Source organism: Brassica napus, chromosome A1, assembly GCF_020379485.1.
Source record: "Brassica napus cultivar Da-Ae chromosome A1, Da-Ae, whole genome shotgun sequence".
Classification (NCBI taxonomy): Eukaryota; Viridiplantae; Streptophyta; class Magnoliopsida; order Brassicales; family Brassicaceae; genus Brassica; species Brassica napus.
In genome coordinates, this window is record NC_063434.1 from 20,990,500 (window position 1) to 21,010,975 (window position 20,476).

Sequence of the window (20,476 nt, forward strand, 5' to 3'; positions counted from 1 at the left end):
AGACGGCAAGAAAATAAAAATCATGGTCGAAAACCTTTTCTAGTCCACAAAGGAGGAGAAAATAATTTCAGTACAATATATAATGAAAAATAAATAGCAGAATTTCTCTATTGATATCCAAAACTTAAAACAAGGGTTCAAATTTTTCATTTTTACATATATAGAGTTAGTAAATGCCCATACACATATTTTTATCGGTCGATTGGAAAACTACATATGTGATCAGTTCATATGTAAATGAAAAAGAATGGTTTAATGTAAAAAATATACACTCAGATTGTATCATGGTGGCTGTAATCTAGATAAGAAGTTCAATACTGTTGTAAAAAAAAGAGAGATTGTATTGGTCTGTGAACATATGAGGCAAGAAAAAGATGAACGTTTAATATCCCATTTAAAAATTCGGATAAGTACAATATATGGGTATACCGTGCAAGAAAGTTATGCTATTTCAAAGTTGATATTTGCTTCCTTAATCGTAACTCGTAAGACGCAAAGACTAAAAAGACTTGGTTTCGTCTTGGTCTCACAGATTTTAGATTCTGTGAAGACATCATTGAAACAACGTTATGGAAACTCAACGTTTCAACGGAAAAAGCTCACGCACTTTCTCTTTAGTAGTTCGAGGGAAATACCCATACCATACTTTTAACACTTAAATCGTCCACATTAAAGGCTAGTTTCGTCATTTAAGAAAATATCTGAATTCTGTTTTGTCGTTACCTTTCCCTCCTCTGTTCTTAAACCTCCTCAAAATCTCCTATAAATTCTCTTCTTCTACCTCTTCCATTAACCCCAAGAAATCAAACGGCTCTACTCTCTCTCTCTCTCTCTCTCTCTCTCTCTCTCTCTTGAACCCACCTCGGGAACATCTTCTCCACTCTACAAAAAACAATGATCTCTTCAGTTAAACCAACTCCATCTTCCTTCTCCGCCACCTCCACCGGCGCCAGACGGTCAATTCCGACGAAGCTCCATTTTTCTCCTTTACACATCATAAAAAGCTGCCGTAACCAAAGCTCCAATGTCTCCTATCAAAAGCCTCTCCACATTTCATCTGCCCAGAACTTTTCTAGCTTCAAGCGCGAGGTGAGAGTGGAAGCCTACGAGGCAGATCGATCTCGTCCGCTCGACATCAACATCGAGCTTCCCGACGAACAATCAGCGCAGAAGCTGAAGATCGGAATCTATTTCGCGACTTGGTGGGCACTCAACGTTGTCTTCAACATCTACAACAAGAAAGTCCTCAACGCTTTTCCTTACCCCTGGCTAACTTCGACCTTGTCTCTCGCTTGTGGTTCTCTCATGATGCTCGTTTCTTGGGCCTCTAGAATCGCCGAAGCTCCTAAAACTGATCTCGATTTCTGGAAAACTCTGTTCCCGGTAAGAAAAATCCAAGGTTTTAAGACAGAACAAATCTTGATTTATAATTGTTGGTTGTCTGATTAAGACATGTGTGTTTAATGTTTCTTCGCTTCATCAGGTGGCTGTGGCGCACACAATCGGACATGTGGCAGCAACAGTGAGTATGTCGAAAGTAGCAGTGTCCTTCACGCACATCATCAAAAGTGGTGAACCAGCTTTCAGTGTCTTGGTCTCAAGATTCTTCTTGGGAGAGACTTTCCCTCTTCCAGTTTATCTCTCTCTCTTACCCATCATTGGAGGCTGCGCTCTCGCCGCTGTCACCGAGCTTAACTTCAACATGATTGGTAAAGCATTAAACTCACAAACTGGTTTTGTAACCAATGGATGTTACATTATGATGACACTTATCTGACGTTTTGTGGGTTTTTTTGGCAGGGTTTATGGGAGCGATGATATCGAATTTAGCATTTGTGTTTAGGAACATATTTTCAAAGAAAGGGATGAAAGGGAAGTCAGTGAGCGGAATGAATTACTACGCTTGCTTATCGATGATGTCTCTTTTGATCCTCACGCCATTTGCAATCGCTGTAGAAGGTCCTAAAATGTGGGCTGCTGGTTGGGAAAACGCAGTTTCTCAAATTGGACCGAACTTTGTCTGGTATGAACTAAAACCTAATTAGTAATCTCTTTTTGAATTTTAATTCCATATTGAGGATCTGAACTTTGATGTTCTTGTGTGTGGTTACAGGTGGGTAGTTGCACAGAGTGTGTTCTACCATTTGTATAATCAGGTTTCATACATGTCCTTAGACCAGATTTCGCCGTTGACATTCAGTATCGGTAATACAATGAAGAGGATTTCGGTCATTGTGGCTTCGATCATCATTTTTCATACCCCAGTGCAACCAGTCAATGCTCTTGGAGCTGCCATTGCCATTCTTGGAACTTTCCTATACTCACAGGTTAGCATACAATCTTTGGTTGTCTAGCAAAAAATTGCCCATTTCTCGGTTTCTATGTAGTTGTAATGAACTTTTCATTATTAATGTTGTTTCTCTGTTACCTTGTAATCCTTGAGCAGGCTAAGATATGAGGATGGTTTAGGAAGCTGGATTTTTTCGATGGATTTCGATAAGAACTATTAACAAGAAATAAATTTTGAGGTGAGATCAACATCGGAAATAGCTTTGCCCTGTCAATGGATTTGAAGAAACTGTAGCGTGAAGTTGATGATCTCACAAGAGTGCTTGCTTATTTATTTATTTTTTTTTGACATTTTGTGTATCATTTCAGATTTTGCATAAGACCAAGTAGATATTCTATATCATAATATAAAGCAGTAATATTCACCAAAATGAAAACACCATCACGGAAAAAAGACATCAAAAAACAGTAATACAACCTAGAGGGAAACTATATCTGCTACAAAAATCTCAAGCTCGAAAGTCTAGTTAAATACTATCACACATAAGCTTAACGTCTTGATCAATTAAAACATAAGCATCATTAAACTCAATATAGAACCGAATCAAGCTCAACTTAGAACCATCACTCACAGTAAGAAGTAAAAAACAAAAAAGGCAATTTGTTGTTAATGATGAATTGACAAGATCCTAGAGCCAAACTAGCTGTAAGCTGCAAGGTCCTGGTTAAAACACTAGCATAAGCTTCACGTCCTTTAAATGGTCTAGAATTATTTCAACTACAAAAGTATCTTTAAACTCTATGATGGTTAGCCATTACTATTTCCTCTGCATCTCCAAGGCAGTTTGTTATAATTGTATGTTATTAACATAGAAAAGTTTCACGTCCTCTACATGGTTTAGAAAAGGGGCAAATGTAACTTTAAGCACTGTCCTTCAATCCTTGGATTTCAAGTTTTGTGAATGTGTTTATTATTGGATATAGTCTGGTTTACTCAGAGTCTAGAGTCTGGTTTAGTTAGATTAATTATGGTCTAGTCTGGTTAAGTCTCCTTGAACTTAAGTATATATATGTGTTAGTCGTGATGTAACTGACACTTGAACTGTATTACAGACTTTTCTTATCTTCTTCATCATTTTGAGCTCTCATCTCGAATTTCCATGGATCGATCTTGAAGGTTAGAACAAGTATTAATTTGGTATCAAAGCACTCAACATCGTCTTCCGCTTCTTCTGTTTCAGTATGAGTTTCCCGATCTCTATTTACTTATGCTTTGTTCGTCTTCTCTGTGTTGTGATCGGTGATCTCATGTTTTAGTTTGCTCTTTGTTATTCTCTTCTTGTTCTGTTTGATTGATCATTGGGATATCTGATTGTGTGATATGAGTTTTCTTGATCTTCATTTCTTCATGGCGAATCCAACTTCAAGTCAACCGGCGGAACGATTTCAGATTGATTAATATGATAATCCGTATCATCTTCATCATAATGATCATGCTGGTCTTGTTCTGGCTACTGATCGTCTAACTGTTCCTTCGAAGTTTCACTCATGGAGGCGATCTATTCGAATGGTTCTAAACGTACGCAATAAACTTGGCTTTATTGATGATACGATCTCTAAACCTGATTCCACACAGAGATTATGGTGCTTGGTCTAGATGCAATGATATGGTGGCTACGTGGTTGATGAATTCTGTGTCTAAGAATATTGGCCAGAGCTTACTTTTCATCAATACTGCGGAATGGATATGAAAAAATCTATTGACTAGGTTTAAGCAAGATGATGTGCCTAGAGTCATTGATATTGAGCAGAAGTTGAGCAAGATTAAGCAAGGTTCTATGGATGTGTCAGCTTATTATACAAAATTTGTTACATTGTGGGAAGAACACACGAATTCTCTTGAACTTCTGGTTTGTACGTGTGGGAAGTGTGAATGTGATGCAGCTCTTCTTTGGGAAAAGTTGAAGGAAAGAGGTTGTGTGACTAAGTTTTTGATGGGGTTGAATGAATTTTATGATCAGATTTGTCGGCATGTACTTATGTTGAAGCTGATTCCCACCATTGAGGAGACATTTAACATAGTCACACAGGATGAAATGCAACGTTTGATCAAGCCAGTCTCTCGGATTGATAATGTTGTGTTTCAGAGTTCTACTCATGTTACCCTCGTTCCGGAAAATCCTTATGTTTGTGCTTATAATACTGCTTGCAATGCACAAAGACCAGTATGTACACATTGTGGCAAGTCTGGATATACTATCCAAAAGTGTTTGAAGTTGCATGGATACAAGAACCAGTCTTAGTCCAGGATGCAACAATCCCAACCACCATTACCAGTACAAACGCCTACTGTCAATCAGTCTCACACAGCGAATGTGATAGCAAATGTGTTTCTCAAACTGGTTCTCCTCTGTATTTTCAAGCTAATATTGTACCGTCGTCTCCTCAAATCACTACGGGGGGTGCAAACTTAACTTTGCAGAACTTTACTCCACAACAAATTCAGAATCTCATTGCTCAGTTTAATTCTCGAGCTCGACTTCAAGAGCATTTAGTTTCTTCCTCATCCGGTTCTCATTCTGGTAAAACTACTGTCACTGATCATGGTGTCATGGCCTCAACTTCAACTTCTGGTATATTTCCTTTTCCATCAACTAGTCTCACCAATGTCAATAGTGTTTTGCGCTTTTAAAACCAATGTATTTCTTCCATACAATATTTTCTACCTCATGATGCTTGGATAATAGATAGTGGTGCTTCTAGCCATGTATGCTTTGACTTAGCTATGTTTACCTCTTTGTCTCATGTCTTTAGTGTCTCAGTGTCACTTCCAAATGGATTACAAGTTCCAATAACAGACACATGCACAATTCACATTACCTCTTCTTTAATATTATATGATGTTTTTCATGTTCCTGATTTTCGTTTCAACTTGATCAGTGTTAGTTGTCTTGTAAAATATTTGAATTGTGAGGCTTATTTCTTTCCTACTGGTTGTTTGATTAGGCACTTTCTTAGGACTTGATGATTTGGAAGGGTAACATGTATAACAATCTATACATTCTTGAGCATACATCACCATCACCATATGCATCACTTTCATCCTCTTTATCTACTTCATCGACTTTACATGATACTTTTTGTGGATCTTTGTTGGCTGGTGAACAATTATGGCATCATCGCTTAGGCCATCCTTCATCAAGTGTTTTAAAGAAATTATCTTCTGTTTTGCTTGCTTTCAAGCCTGCTGTTGAAGATTCACATTGTTCGATTTTTCGTTTCGCCAAACAAAAACGTTTAGCTTTTATTTTGCATAATAACTTGGCTTCTCAGCCGTTTGATTTGATTCATATGGATACTTGGGGTTCTTTCAGTGTTGATTCAGTTGAAAGTTTCAGATATTTCCTTACACTTGTAGATGATTGTACTTGGTTTACTTGGGTGTATATGCTTAAATATAAAAGCGATGTTTCAAAAGTATTTCTAGCTTTTCTCACAATGATACAAACACAATTTCAAAAATAAATTAAAGTTATACGATCTGATAATGCACCTGAATTGGCTTTTCCAGATCTTATGACTAAGCATGGCATGTTGCATTACTTTTCGTATGCTTACACTCCTCAACAAAACTCTGTTGTAGAACACAAACATCATCATCTTCTTAATGTGGCTAGAGCATTGCTTTACCAGTCTAACATTCATTTGCCATATTGGAGTGATTGTCTCATTACAACTACTTTCTTAATCAATCGCTTGCCATCATCATTACTTGATCATGTTTCACCATTTGAGAAATTAGAAGGGAAGTCTCCGGATTATACTCAGTTTAAAACTTTTAGATCTCTTTGTTATGCTTTAATATTGCTGAAAGATAAAACTAAGTTTTCTCCAAGAGTCATTCTTTGTATCTTCTTAGGCTATTCTGTTGGTTATAAAGGGTATACGCTTATAGACTTAGAATCTCAAAATGTTTTTATCTCACGCAATGTATTCTTCTAGGAATCTGATTTTCCTTTTAAAACTTCTGAGCTTTTGCGTGATTCAGTGAACATGTTTCCTAATTCTGTGTTACCTTTACCTGCTTTTTTACATTTTGTAGAATCTATGCCTTTATCTGAATTTCATTCAGACATTGCATCATCATCTACTGCAACACAACCTTCATCTTTAGGTTCTGACACTGAGACACATGATTCGGTAAATAATGAGGTTCATGTAGCTCGGTCTAAGTGTCCTACTAGAGCTCCTAGTTATTTTTCTGAGTATCATTGTTCCCTTATTCCTTTTACAACACTTACTCGTCTTTCTTGTCCTGATCCTCAACCTGTTTTCCCTACACCTTACATATATCCTCTATTTTATCATATAACCATTTAGCTCCACGTTTTCAATCCTATACTCTTGCCTACACTCTAGAACGTGAACCTAAAAACTTCAAACAGGCCATGACATCTAAAGTGTGGGATACTGCAGTGAATGTGGAACTTTGTGCTCTTGGGAAAATGGAACTTGGAATATTGTATATTTGCCTTTGGAAAAGAATGTTGTTGGTTTTCGATGGATATTTACCATCAAATACAATGCAAACAGGACAATAGAGAGATATAAAGCTCGGTTAGTAGCACAGGTTTTCACATAACAAGGAATTGATTATATGGATACCTTTTCGCTTGTCGCCAAGCTTACTAGTGTGAAGCTTTTAGTTGGTCTTGCTGCTGCTAAGGGCTAGAGTCTTACTCAAATGGATGTCTCCAATTTCTTCTTACATGGTGATCTTGATGAGGAAATTTATATGAATTTACCTCAAGGTTATATGCCTAGTGATGGAACCTGCTTGCCTCTTAATCCTGTGTGTAGACTGCGCAAGTCTTTATACAACTTGAAACAGACTTCTAAGCAATGGTATAAGTCATATTCTTCAGTCTTATTGGGATGCAACTTTGTTCAATCTCCAGCTGACAATATTCTTTTGTGAAGAAGATTAATGACTTTTTTTGTCGTCTTGGTCTATGTGGATGATATCATGATCGCAAGCAATTTTGACCTTGATGTTCCACACTTAAAAGAGTTACTAAGTTCTGAGATTAAGATCTAGGATCTTGGTCCTGCTCGTTTCTTCATTGGCTTAGAGATTGCACGATCCTTAAATGGTGTACTGAGGCACAATACCACACTCCTCTAGGTATATGGAAAATGGTCATGGACGTTGTTCACCTGAATGATCATACCGACCATATTATTCACCTCCACGATCAGATCTGACAGACTTCATCCTTCGGTCGAGTTGGTTCTCAACCTCAGCCTTAAACCTTTTGAATACGTCAAGAGATTCTGATTTCTCATAAGAAATATGTATGCATATCAAGAATAATCGTCAATGAATGATATAAACTATTGTTGACCATTCCAGCAAGCCGTAGGGAATGGTCCACAAATATTTGTATGTATCAACTCAAGGACTTCTGTAGCTCTATATGCACATATTCTCTTATGCTTGGTATGTTTTACTTTAATGCAATACACAAATATATCAGAATTTGTGAACTTTATGGAACTATACCTTCTGGCACAAGACGCTCAACTCTATTTCTAGAGTTGTGACCTAGGCGTTGGTGCTTAAGAGTTCCTGAATTTGCATCTTCGAACTTTTGTTTAGTACCTCTTGATTCAACATTTAAACTTTCATCCTTAAAACTTATAATGTCAAGCATGTAAGGACTGTAATTTTTCAAAAGTTTACTGGTCCCAATAAATACTGAATTTAAAGACAAAGTATGGTTCCTTTCTCAGTTAGACAAGAATAACCAGAGTTATCAAACAAAAAACCAGAAACCAAATTACGTCTAAAAGACAGTACAACAAAAGTGTCTTTAAAATTCAGAAAATGACATGAACTAAAAACAGTCTAAAATGTGTGATTGCCTCTACATGCACCTGACTCCCATTAGCCACATGAATGCGTCTTTCAGCATCAGTTGGGTTTTGGTAACTAGGCATCCCTAAAGCGAAACACTGATGCTAGTGGTAACACCGGAATACAGATGTTAGTGGTAACACCGGAGTCTAACCACCAAGTGCTTCTAGGTACTTCAACCATGTTTATTTCCGACAGACTAAAGCCAGGAACATACCTTTCTTAGCACACCAATCATGATACTTAGGGCAGTCCTTCTTTATGTGTCCACCCTTCATGCAAAAGAAACTTGTATCATCAACCTTTGCATGTTTCTTTTGGGTAGGACCCTTAGCAGCATCATCCTTAACGGCTCAAATTTTTTTCTTTTGCTCTGTCCCTTAGAGGTGTAAACCTATGAGAATTTTCAGCCCTCTCTTGTTTCATTCTCTCTTCCTCTTGCACAAAATACGCAATGATCTCGTTAAGAGACCATTGCTCCTTATGTGTGATATAACTTTATTTCAGCTGACTGAACTAAGGAGGAAGAGAATTCAAGACAAAGTATATGAGCAATTCAGCCGGAAGCTCAGTCTTAAGTTCCTTGAGTCTTAAAACAATGTTGGACATTTCCAAAATATGCTCCCTTATATTTTCATTGTCGTGATACCTCATCGTGGTAAAGTGATGCAAAGGCATGCTTATTTATGCCTTATTGCTTCTTGCGAAGTGTGAATCCATATCGGCAAGAAACTGTTTGAGGTCATTGACCTCCTCATTACCTCTAAAGGTTTCTGGAATGGTGTCCTTAGCGATCATCAACCCATGTGGTTTGAACGCTCCCACTTCTCATGCACATCCTTCCGGAGTGATGTCATCCGTAGGAGAAACAGGTTTGTATATCCTAAGCGCAAGGTCGAGATCCATACACCCAAGAACAATCTTAACTTTACTTTTCTATTCGGGGAAATTAGAACCTGTAAGTGTTGAAATGGATCCTAAGTTGGCAGATAAAGTAGCTGAAAAGAGAACAAAATCCAAATTAATTACTCACTATCCGAAAAAATCAATAATAAATTATAACTGATTATACTTCTCATCCAAGATACCAAATGTATCATCAATATGAAGACTTTGGACAGTAATATCGATTACTAGCGGTACTCCTGTTGTAACGATCAAATATTGACAAACAATAAACCTTTATCATTCACATGTTAAAATCCATATAATCATCACGTATTCATCATTACATGTGTATTACAGTTCGGCCAAATATAAAACTTTCCTTTGGGTTGATTTGACATCCGCATGAATATTGCACATATGTATATACGTAAACCAGGCCAAATACAATATTCTTTTGGGGCGATTAAACATTCGCATGAACTTACATACATACTTATTTTAATGATTCTCTTAAAAATTGTCATTAATTGAATAACTAAAAATGCATAATCAAATTTATTAATTGATTTAAAACTGAATTTTATTCTTGCACAGACAGATAACTAGAAGTCCATCGGCTATTTAAGCAAGAATATTGAAGCAACAGTAGTTGGAGATACCACAGGGGTGCCAGCCTTTACCACGTAGCTTTGGTTCAAATTTCAGCATATGCACCTTTTAACTTAATAAAGGCTAGACATGCATAAATTAAAGTTTTTTACAAACTGGCCCAGAATAATTAATTAAATCAGAAAATAATTAATTAAAGCATGTGATTTTAGTTTTCTATTGATTGAATATAAAGTATTTTTTATTTTCGGCTAGGGTTGCCTTGAGAACCATAACTCTTTTTAGATAGAGAATTAATTTATAGTTCATCCTTTCATTAAACTAGATAATATTTAAGATATCCACATATAAATATTTTATGCACTTATGCTCAAATCTTTACCTTATTCACAATATTAACCACTTAAATAAGCTAATTAATTAATAGTCCTATCACATTTATTCGTAACATATGTGTCCCTTCAAATGATCTTACACTCGATTCTCTCTCTCCTCTGCTCTCTCTCTCTCTCTCTCTCTCTCTCTCTCTCTCTCTCTCTCTCTCTCTCTCTCTCTCTCTCTCTCTCTCTCTCTCTCTCTCTCTCTCTCTCTCTCTCTCTCTCTCTCTCTCTGTCTAAGTGGTTTTTAAATATTTGTTATAATAACCATGGAATCTCAAAATTTTATAACTCATCCAAAATTTGTGATTTGCTTTAGTTTTCAAAACATTTATAATTATAAGACTACAGCATGCATTTTTGGATTAATATATAAAATTTACTGTATCAACTACGAATTATCATTTACAGAGTTGGTACGAAAATACCGAAGATGGAGAAAATAACAATTAGATGAAATGACAATTATTGCACCACGTTGCATACTTTTATGCATTATAAATATTCAATAATAAATCTGAACAGATAATTACCTACTGAATATCTAATTAATTATTTAGATACAACTTTATGTTATAAACTACCTATTTTATTGGTCTTGATTGTTTATGCTAATAGAGTTTCAAATCCGCAAATTTATTTGTTTTTTATATAATATTTGAAATACCATTTTGTTAATTGCTTTCGTATTTTAAACATTTGAAATTACAAGACTAAATCATGCATTTTTGGCTAAAATATAAAATTTACTGTATCAATAAATAAATATTATATATAGAGTTGGTAAAAGGAAAATACTGAAGAATGAAAATAGTAACAATTAGGTAAAATGTCAATTATTGCACCACCTTGCATAATGTTTTATGCATTATAAATATTCAAATATCAAATCTAAATAAGCCATTGCCTACTTAATTTCTAATCGATTATTTAGATCGAAAACTTTATACTATATTTATTAGTCATCGTAGCTTTTACTAATTTTAAGATTCAAAACCGTATATTGCATGCATACTGTATTGTTTTTAATACAAATGTTTATTTAAAAAATTAATTATGAGTAGGATTGGGGTACCTAAAGTTTTAAAATTAATCATTCAATTTTTATTTACATTTAAAAAAAATAAATCTGTTTGCGGACTTTTGTGGTAGTGTTTGTTGTACTATTTTGGCGATCTTATATTATTATTTCACCGGTCTCTTATCAGTATGATCGTTTCCAATCCAATTCTAAATATAGATCTCTATTGTAGAAGAAAATATAGGAATAGAGATTTTGTTCAAATATATTCCTAATAGATGAATATTATATTTTCTTCTATTTATAGAGAAATTCTATTTTTCTGTTGATATAGAGATATTAAATAGCATTCTTACATAAATAAAGAAAATGTAGTATTTTTATTATAGGAGCACACTGAAGTAAAATATAAACTTCTATTTTGTAATTGAAATCTCTATTTTTTTAGATGTGTTAGAAATGTTTTAAGAGTATCCCAAAAACGAATTTGTTTTAAGATTTGTCAAAACTTAAAATTTAAGGTTTGATGGTATCTTTCTCTAAAAGCAAAATCTTATATTGAACCTTGAATTTTTTTTTTTACACTTCCATTCTTATTATTGATCAAACTAGTCAAATATAAAATATATGATAAAATGTCGTTTATAATATTTCTCATAAAACTATTCAATCTAAAGATGACATAATTATATGGAGAATTTATTAACAACTCTAACCGGAAACCATAAAAGAATATAAGGAATAGGAAGGAAATGAATGAAGAGGAATAAAACAAGAAGAAAATGCATTCCTCTTCTAATTTGATAAGGAATAATTGTAGTCTATTATTTCTTAAAGTTTAAAGAATGTTAAGGAATCATAAGGAATAAATATTCCTTGTAAATGGTGTAAATTGTAAGGAATGATAATGAATTTACTATTCTCACTCATTCCCTTGGTCACCATTTAGACCATGGCTTTCCATTAAACCAAAATTATTTATATGGATGGCTTTTGGGAGATTTTGGATATTTTAAATAAAATTTACATAAATTATTTTAATATTTTAACTTTATATCTGATAGTAAAATTATACAATATATGTAAAATTTTATGAAATGTGAAATTATAAGGATTTAATTGATAAAATAAAAAGATTGATAAGATTATTTGCAAGAGATAAAGTGTAAGGACTTAAAAGTATGTAATCTCGAATATAAGGATTTAAATAACGAAACGATATATTCGAAGTTTCACTACTCAAAACTAGAAAATTTAAAGTTTTAAAGTTGCTTTTGGAGTACAAAAAATCTTATATTTGGATTTATAACATTGTTTTGGAGATGTTTTAAAGATGCACTGGTTAGTCTCTTTTAAAGTTTATTTCTAATTAACAATAAAATGAAGAAAAAAGAAGAAGAAGTAAAAGTAAAGGAGGAAAGAGAAGGAGAAAGTCTCTACAATGAGCTTTTGATAAACTGGTTTAATACATTTCAACATTTTAGCTAATGACATTTTTTAATATGTTAAACTTTATCACTAATTAAGAAATTCAGAGAATCTCTCAGCATTGCTGATACTCTTATGTTCTCGGAAATTTAAAATTCATGGAAAAAATAAGGTATATAACTATATAAGGGGTGTATTTTAGACTAAACATGAGTATCTTAAGATAATTAAGCGATGGTGAGATATTGATAAGAGTTAGTACATTACAACCAGATAACACCAGAAGTTATTTTACTAATTCATAATAAGTCATTAAACAATCTAAGGAAAAAGACACACGAACAAATGATTAAATAAATACTATATCAACAAACGGGGTCGGGCTCAACAATTACATATAGAAATGATTGCCTTGTTGATGATTTCCTTTCGTATGTCCACGGAAAAGACCGTTTCTAGGTAAGTCCGTAAGTAGAAGTCAACTTCTTTGCCATAAAACTATCATATAAGTTTTTGTGTTTACAAAACTCACTTTGATGATTTAAGTAACGTGAACAGAATGTTCAAGGGGCAGAAATTGCCCTTTAATAGAGCATGCCACATAATTGGTTAAACGTGTGGAATAACTCAAAACGAAATCAAGTGAACGAAGCAGATCGTCAATGGCAAGGATGTCATAGGCATGAAAAATTCATGCTTATTTATCAACTTCACAATTTCAATTTTTTTAATATGATTTTATTTTTAAATTATCGTATGGACTCCTTCGCTGATGTCTCTTAATTAATCTCTACAATTTATAAATTCCTGGACAAGTAAACAGAAATTGAGGATTGAATAACAAAAAAGCTAAAGCGAGGGTTGAAAAAGAGGAAGAAGATGCTTTTAACCAAATCTATTAGTATCATCAATTTTTCTCTCGTTATCATCTTTCTTGCAGTATACGTAACGTTGTTCTACAGCGTTTGTTCAGACACTGGAAACATCAAAAGAAGTAAGTTCAGATACGAAAGTTACGACGATAGCTATGAAGCTAGAAGCAGCCAGGTCACTAATCCTATCCTCAGCCGCCGTAACACCAACCCCTTTACCAAACCGGTCAAAGTTCTCTGCCGCACCACCACTTCGTGTTCAAAATCGTAAGTCGTATTTATACTCTATTTATCTTTGAATTATATTTAGATTTCTCTAATCTTAGCATGTTTCAAAGAAATTCAGATGAAGTATACGACATGTGTTGATATGATTAGTTGTTAATTTAATTATGGACTTTTAAATATCCAATTCCGTAGAATCGGGCTGGTCAAATGAAATTAGTGGCCTGAATTAATAAACAAAATTATGGTCCCTTCCCTTCCATATTTTTAAATTGCATTTAACAATAAGAAATGAATATACAATTGTTATAAAAGAGTGGCTACATTAATTAAGTGCGCACTTATATACCGTTAAAATGAAAAAAAAATGTCTTAAGTTTGGTGGGAGATTTTTTAACTATACTTGTTTTCCTTGTGACGTCCATCCTTTGACATTTTCTTTCTAAATAAATCACATATCGAAATTAATACATTAGGAAAACGAGTAAGAGATTAACGGAGGTTATAGGCGTACAAGTTCATATTTTAAAAATCGATGATTTTCTTTGGAACTTTATGATAATGCATGTAGACATACCTTTTTAGTTATAATATGTAAAAGTATGAGAGGATGTTGACAAAAAAAAGTAAAAGGAAAATGATATATAATATTTAGTATTATATGTTTGTAAATAAATTGATGTGTAGCCTATGATAAGTAATAGTTTCGAATATATTCAGTAGGTCGAAATTGGAGACTTTTTGAATATTTTAGATAAGAGTACACCAAATCTCAATCATGCAGCCAAAATATTCTATAATTTTCTTATAAATATAGACACATATAGATAAGCGTACACTACAACAAATCGCAGAATATAAACAAACACACAAGAGAAGAAAAAAATGAAATTTTTTGCCAACGTAACTCTACTTTTATTACAAAGCTTCTTGTTTCCTCTTTACAGTTCATCTCTTCATCAAACTTCTCCAGATGATTCATCTCCATTTCCTTCTGATTTCCTCTTTGGCACATCATCTTCTGCTTATCAGGTACTTCCCTTTTCTTCTTTTCGTATTTTCCAATTTTGAAAATTCTTTTATTTTTTGCTTTATACTTTTGTGATGTTTTTTATCTTGTATGTATTCAGTATGAAGGTGCGTACTTAACCGATGGAAAAGGTTTGAACAATTGGGATGTCTTTAGCCATGAAAACCCTGGTATGCATGTGCTTATTTGGAATCGTTTTGCATATATTCGATCTAAAGAAAAGTAGGAACTAAACTAATTTTTTTCACAAAAAAATAATTTTTATAGGAAAAAGAAAGAAACTAAACTACCTAGTCCTTCGATTTTGATTTAGTTTTTTTTTTTTTGGCAAATATGTTTTGGTTTAAATTAGCTACACGAACCATTTCTAAAATAAAATAGTGATGGGGTTCAAATTTTGTTCGATTTCTCATGTGTTGTTTATATGTTATTTTGTATCTTCGACGGTCCGTAGAAAATATGGACGGAAGCAAATTATAATTATGGACCTGTTAATTAAAAATATAACACACATAAACTAATTTTAAAAAGGTTTGAACCGCTCTCACCTTTCATTAGCAGTATATCATGTTTCACCAACTATGCTACTGAAGATTTTATGCAAAACATGGCCGAAATTTTCGTTATTATAAACCGGCCGGAAGTATGTTTCTGCCGCTTCTGCCCAGGGCCGCCATATACGTTTACGTATGGACGCATAGCATATTTAAATTTACTGATAGTTACAATTATATTATAATTTCTGTCGGCGTTATCGTTTTTTTAAATCAGGTGTCTATTCCTTTTTTGTGCACCTTTTTGTGTGCACTAACCCGTGTTTCTTCCATTGACAATATTTTATGGTAAAATGCAGGGGATATATTGGATGGGGGCAATGGAGATATAGCTGTTGATCAATATAATCGATTCATGGTTAATTAACTTTCTTATAATAATTCGAGAACAAAATATATATATATTACGGAAAATAATAACTGGAGAACAAAGTGTATATATATATTGCGAAAACGTATTGAACTTAGTTTAATGCTTACAGGAGGATATCCAATCAATGAATTATCTTGGCGTCAACAGTTACAGATTTTCAATATCTTGGTCTAGAGTCTTACCTAGTAAGTCTTTAGTTTCTAAATAATGGTTTTAATAATTAAACTCAAGTTAAAATTATTTGTTTACCATCAAACGACATTCATACACGAGATATCAGTAAGGCCGGTTTTATTTTGGTTAGAAATATCGAGATTTCTAACAAACGAGGAACATGATTTTTGGTCTGAAATTCCTCAATTAAAGAAAAAAAAATTGTTAGACTTGTTATTTTCGACATCTAATTATATTATAAACCGTGAGAAGATACAATTTCATGATATACTGCGGGTGATAACCATATTGGAGGAAAAATACAGCTCAAATAAAAATGAATGTTCTTTTTGGACAAAATAGATCGTATTATTCATTGAGCCTCATTTTAGCAAGGTAATGAGCTAGTCAACTGAATCACGGGTTACATGTGAAAAAAAGAGAGAAATGTTTATATTTTTGATTGGTATTACTATTATATAAAAAGCTTGTTATCTTAGTTAACAAGAAACAAACCTTTTGCATTTATAAATACAGAAGGGAGACTTGGAAGCATAAACCATTTGGGCATAAAGCATTACAACAGGTTGATCGACGCTCTCATTAGAAATGGTAATAATTACCCTATTTTTAATATACATATATATTATTGATAAATTAAATATAATATATTCTTTTTATTCAAAAAATAAGTTGTTTTCGAAAATTTTGTATGTTTTTAAAATGAAAAATATTTTGACGTTTTGTGATAACCTTAATTTTAAAAATGTTTGACGAATTATATTTTATATGTTTTTAACTTTATTAAAAAATGTTTGGCTAATTATATTTTATAAAAATATTATGATAGATTGAATCATTTTAGTAATATTTTTGAAGAAGTATTTTTAATCTTAAACCTATATATCATATATTTTGAAATAGGGTGACTAATATTCTATAGAATTTTTTTACAAAAAAAATTATATTCTATAGAACTGATTTTTCATGTAAACGTTTCCAGGGATTACACCATTTGTGACGTTGAACCATTTCGACTATCCTCAAGAACTTGAGAACCGATTTAAAAGTTGGTTAAGCCCTGAGATGCAGTGAGTAACTATAGTCTCTAGTCGATTAAACCATAGTACCTAAAACTAATTCTTCAATTATTTTTACTAGGAAAGAATTCGGGTACTTGGCTGATACATGTTTCAAATATTTTGGAGACCGAGTTAAACACTGGATCACGATAAACGAACCAAATCAACAAATCATCTTAAGCTATCTAAAGGGCATATTTCCACCAAACCGGTGCTCCATGCCGTTTGGAAATTGTAGTCAGGGGAATTCGGAAACTGAGCCTTTTATAGCTGCGCATAACACAATCCTCGCACACGCAAAGGCGGTTCAAATATACCAAACCAAATATAAGGTAATAAAACAATCCAATATGTATATATTTTAGCTATTTTGCATGTGTTATATCAACATACATTCATGATGTGTTTGTAGAAAGAACAAAAGGGAAGCATTGGCATTGTGGTACAAACATCATGGTTTGAACCCATAAGCGATTCCACTGCAGATAAAAATGCTGCAGAGAGAGCTCAGTCATTTTATTCGAACTGGTATGTTGTTTGATTAGATGACAAAAAAAATCATAAAAATATGTATTATTCACATACTTATGTTTCCTTATATATTGTGCACTAAAATAACAGGATTCTAGATCCCGTTGTGTATGGGAAATATCCTGAAGAAATGGTGAATCTACTTGGATCAGCTTTACCGAAATTTTCCATAAAGGAAATGAAGAACCTTAAAAGATATAAATCAGATTTTTTGGGTATTAATCACTATACAAGTTACTTCATCCAAGATTGTTTGATTTCTGCTTGTAATTCTGGAGATGGAGCTTCTAGAAGTGAAGGATTCGCACTGAAATTAATCCAGAAAGGCAATGTTTCAGTCGGAGAAGTTGTAAGTACATTTGTATTTATACTTCCAAAATCAATTATTGGACTTCCTAGTATATACAATGTTTTATAACACTAGTTTTGATTCTTTCATTTTTTGCGATTAATAGACCGACGTAAGTTGGTTGAACATTGATCCTGAAGGATTCAGGAAGATGTTGAATTATCTAACAGATAGATACCCAAACATACCAATGTTCATCACCGAAAACGGTACAATAGATAAGGATTTTCAATTATATTCATTCATGTTTTTGGAATGTATTTTAAGCAATTATCATCATGTTGTACAGGTCTCGGAGAGTTACAAAAACCAGAGACAACTGTAAAAGAACTACTAAATGATACAAAAAGGGTACGCTATTTGAGTGGATATTTGGATGCTTTGCAGACAGCAATGAGGTACCCTCACTATAGTTAGTCAGTCCTTTAAGCCAAGTCTGACATTCTCAAGGGAACTTAATTTAATATATAGATACTGAAATAAAAAAATAAAATATTACCAATTACTAATTAATTATAAGTTAACTGTAAACTCTTTTGTAGGGATGGAGCAAATGTGAAAGGATATTTTGCATGGTCACTATTAGATAATTTTGAATGGTTGTACGGATACAAGCTTCGCTTTGGGATATTCCACGTTGATTACACAACTCTTAAAAGAACACCGAAGCAATCAGCTTATTGGTACAAGAACTTCATTGAAAACCACATGGGTACAAGAGATCTCGCAGATAAAAAATGAAGATGTCAAAACTAGGAAAGATTTAGTAAAATCTTATGATTATTAATTCTTTTGGAATCTTGCACTACAATTTTATTACAACGATTATTGTACATGAATATGTGGGTATCCCCTATATATTATTTGAAGATCTTTTAAAAAGTTATAACTTCAATTTTGTATTAATTACAAAATGAACTTGCTGATGTGTCATCTCCAAACTTCTTCTAATGATTATGTGACACTCTTATAATGATTTTGGAAAAACCTTAGTTTAATTTTTTTCTCCCCAAAGAATTTCATTAATACTACATCAAAACAGTCCCTATGTTGTACATTGTTATACATATCCCTTATATATTAAAGGAGAAACATTGTAATAAATGCGTTCACATTAAACTGGATACATGTTACGTGGAAAAATATTGTAATAAATACGTTCACACTAAACTGGACACATGTCACGTGTAGAAGCATTGTAATAAATACGTTCACACTAAAATGGATACATGTCATAGAGAGCTTCTCAGCCAAACTCTACATAAATATGTTCACACTATATACTTTATGTTTTTCAATATAAAACTCACATGCATAGTTCTTCTTTACGTTATTTTTATTGTTTACGAATAGAGCTGGACAAATTATTCATAAATTTTGATTTGAACCGAGATATTCGGATATCCGTTAGTCTACGAAGCAAATCAAATACTAAAATACAATATTCGTAAAAAAAGCAAATCACAAATATCAATATTTATAGGAACGGATATCAAAATTTGATCCGTTATATGCATATATATATATATATATATACTAGGTGATGTTCTCGTGCTCATGCACGGATATAAATATTTATAAAATGAATATACAATAATCATTGATTGATATTTATTTTCTAATTTTAAATTAATTTATAATTTGTATTTATAATTTATATTAATAATATTATTTTACTTTAATTAGACATATAATATTAGATATGTTATATCTAGTCGGCTTTGTTATTTTTACGGTCAGTTTAGTTATTTTTTAGATATATTGGATTGCATCAATTTCTTTGAATTTAACTATAAAATTTATTCTAAATATATTAAAATTTTGATTAATTTTATTATTTGCATTTAAGTTGGTTGTTGTCTTAGATATGTAAATATATTTAAGGAAGATTATGACTTAAGATATATTATGCTTCGAATGAAATAAATATAAAATAAATATAAAAACAAATAATTTTAATAATGATAAAATATAATACATATACCTTGTTAAAGTATATAGTGTTATGCTATTTTGAAATATTTTGTAATACAACCTATTGATGAAAAATTTCCAAAAATAATAGTTTCTCAGAAAATTATTTAAAAATACAACCTATTGATGAAAAACAGAAATAATAGTCAACTATCCACAAATATTTTTTGATCTTAATTTATAAATCACAAAAGCCAAATCTACAATATTTCTCAAAATATGAAATCTTTCCAAAATAGCAGTTTTTAAAGAAATTATTTTAAAATATAACCTATTGATAAAAATTCAAAAAAATACTCATCTATCCACAAATATTCTTGTTATCCTAATTTTTAAATCACAAACCCTAATCTACAATATTTCTCAAAAATATGAAAACTTTCCAAAAATAGGAGTTTTTAAGAAAATTATTTAAAAATACAACCTGTTGATGAAAAACTCAAAATAATACTCATCAATCCCCAAATATTCTTGTTAACCTAATTTCTAAATCACAAACCCTAATCTACAGTATTTCTCTTAAAAATGAAAATTTTCCAAAAATATCAGTTTTTAAGAAAATTATTTAAAAATACAGCTTATTGATGAAAAACTCTGAAAGAATACTCATCTATGCAACTTGTTATCCTAATTTCTAAATCACAAATCCTAATCTATAGTATATCTCTAAAAAATGAAAACTTTCCAAAAATAGCAGTTTTTAAGAAAATTATTTAAAAATACAGCTTATTGATGAAAAACTCAGAAAGAATACTCATCTATGCACAAATATTCTTGTTATCCTAATTTTTAAATCACAAACCC

General features: G+C 32.4%; 2 protein-coding genes across 2 annotated transcripts; both read left to right on the forward strand.

The window, feature by feature from the left end:
- Window positions 1-780: 780 nt before the first annotated feature.
- Window positions 781-2,720, forward strand: LOC111215868 (glucose-6-phosphate/phosphate translocator 2, chloroplastic-like). Its single transcript, XM_022720068.2, has 5 exons — window positions 781-1,383; window positions 1,484-1,709; window positions 1,801-2,023; window positions 2,114-2,327; window positions 2,447-2,720. The coding sequence occupies exons 1-5, from the start codon at window positions 895-897 to the stop codon at window positions 2,456-2,458; spliced, it is 1,164 nt and encodes a 387-aa protein (XP_022575789.2). The 5' UTR covers window positions 781-894; the 3' UTR covers window positions 2,459-2,720.
- An 11,728-nt stretch (window positions 2,721-14,448) lies between these two features.
- On the forward strand, window positions 14,449-18,642 carry LOC111215871 (beta-glucosidase 46). The gene is made up of 12 exons (XM_022720073.2): window positions 14,449-14,658; window positions 14,757-14,826; window positions 15,510-15,568; window positions 15,693-15,768; window positions 16,274-16,348; window positions 16,740-16,827; window positions 16,898-17,150; window positions 17,231-17,346; window positions 17,440-17,698; window positions 17,805-17,907; window positions 17,988-18,096; window positions 18,241-18,642. Exons 1-12 carry the CDS (start codon window positions 14,512-14,514, stop codon window positions 18,437-18,439), a joined length of 1,554 nt encoding a protein of 517 aa, XP_022575794.2. The 5' UTR covers window positions 14,449-14,511; the 3' UTR covers window positions 18,440-18,642.
- The last annotated feature ends 1,834 nt before the right edge of the window (window positions 18,643-20,476 follow it).

Coding starts and splice junctions, on each gene's coding strand:
- LOC111215868 (XM_022720068.2), top strand. CDS start 895: ATGATCTCTTCAGTTAAACCAACTCCATCTTCCTTCTCCGCCACCTCC. Junction 1,384..1,483: donor TCTGGAAAACTCTGTTCCCG/GTAAGAAAAATC, acceptor TCGCTTCATCAG/GTGGCTGTGGCGCACACAAT. Junction 1,710..1,800: donor GCTTAACTTCAACATGATTG/GTAAAGCATTAA, acceptor TTTTTTTGGCAG/GGTTTATGGGAGCGATGATA.
- LOC111215871 (XM_022720073.2), top strand. CDS start 14,512: ATGAAATTTTTTGCCAACGTAACTCTACTTTTATTACAAAGCTTCTTG. Junction 17,347..17,439: donor CAGTCATTTTATTCGAACTG/GTATGTTGTTTG, acceptor CTAAAATAACAG/GATTCTAGATCCCGTTGTGT. Junction 18,097..18,240: donor GCTTTGCAGACAGCAATGAG/GTACCCTCACTA, acceptor ACTCTTTTGTAG/GGATGGAGCAAATGTGAAAG.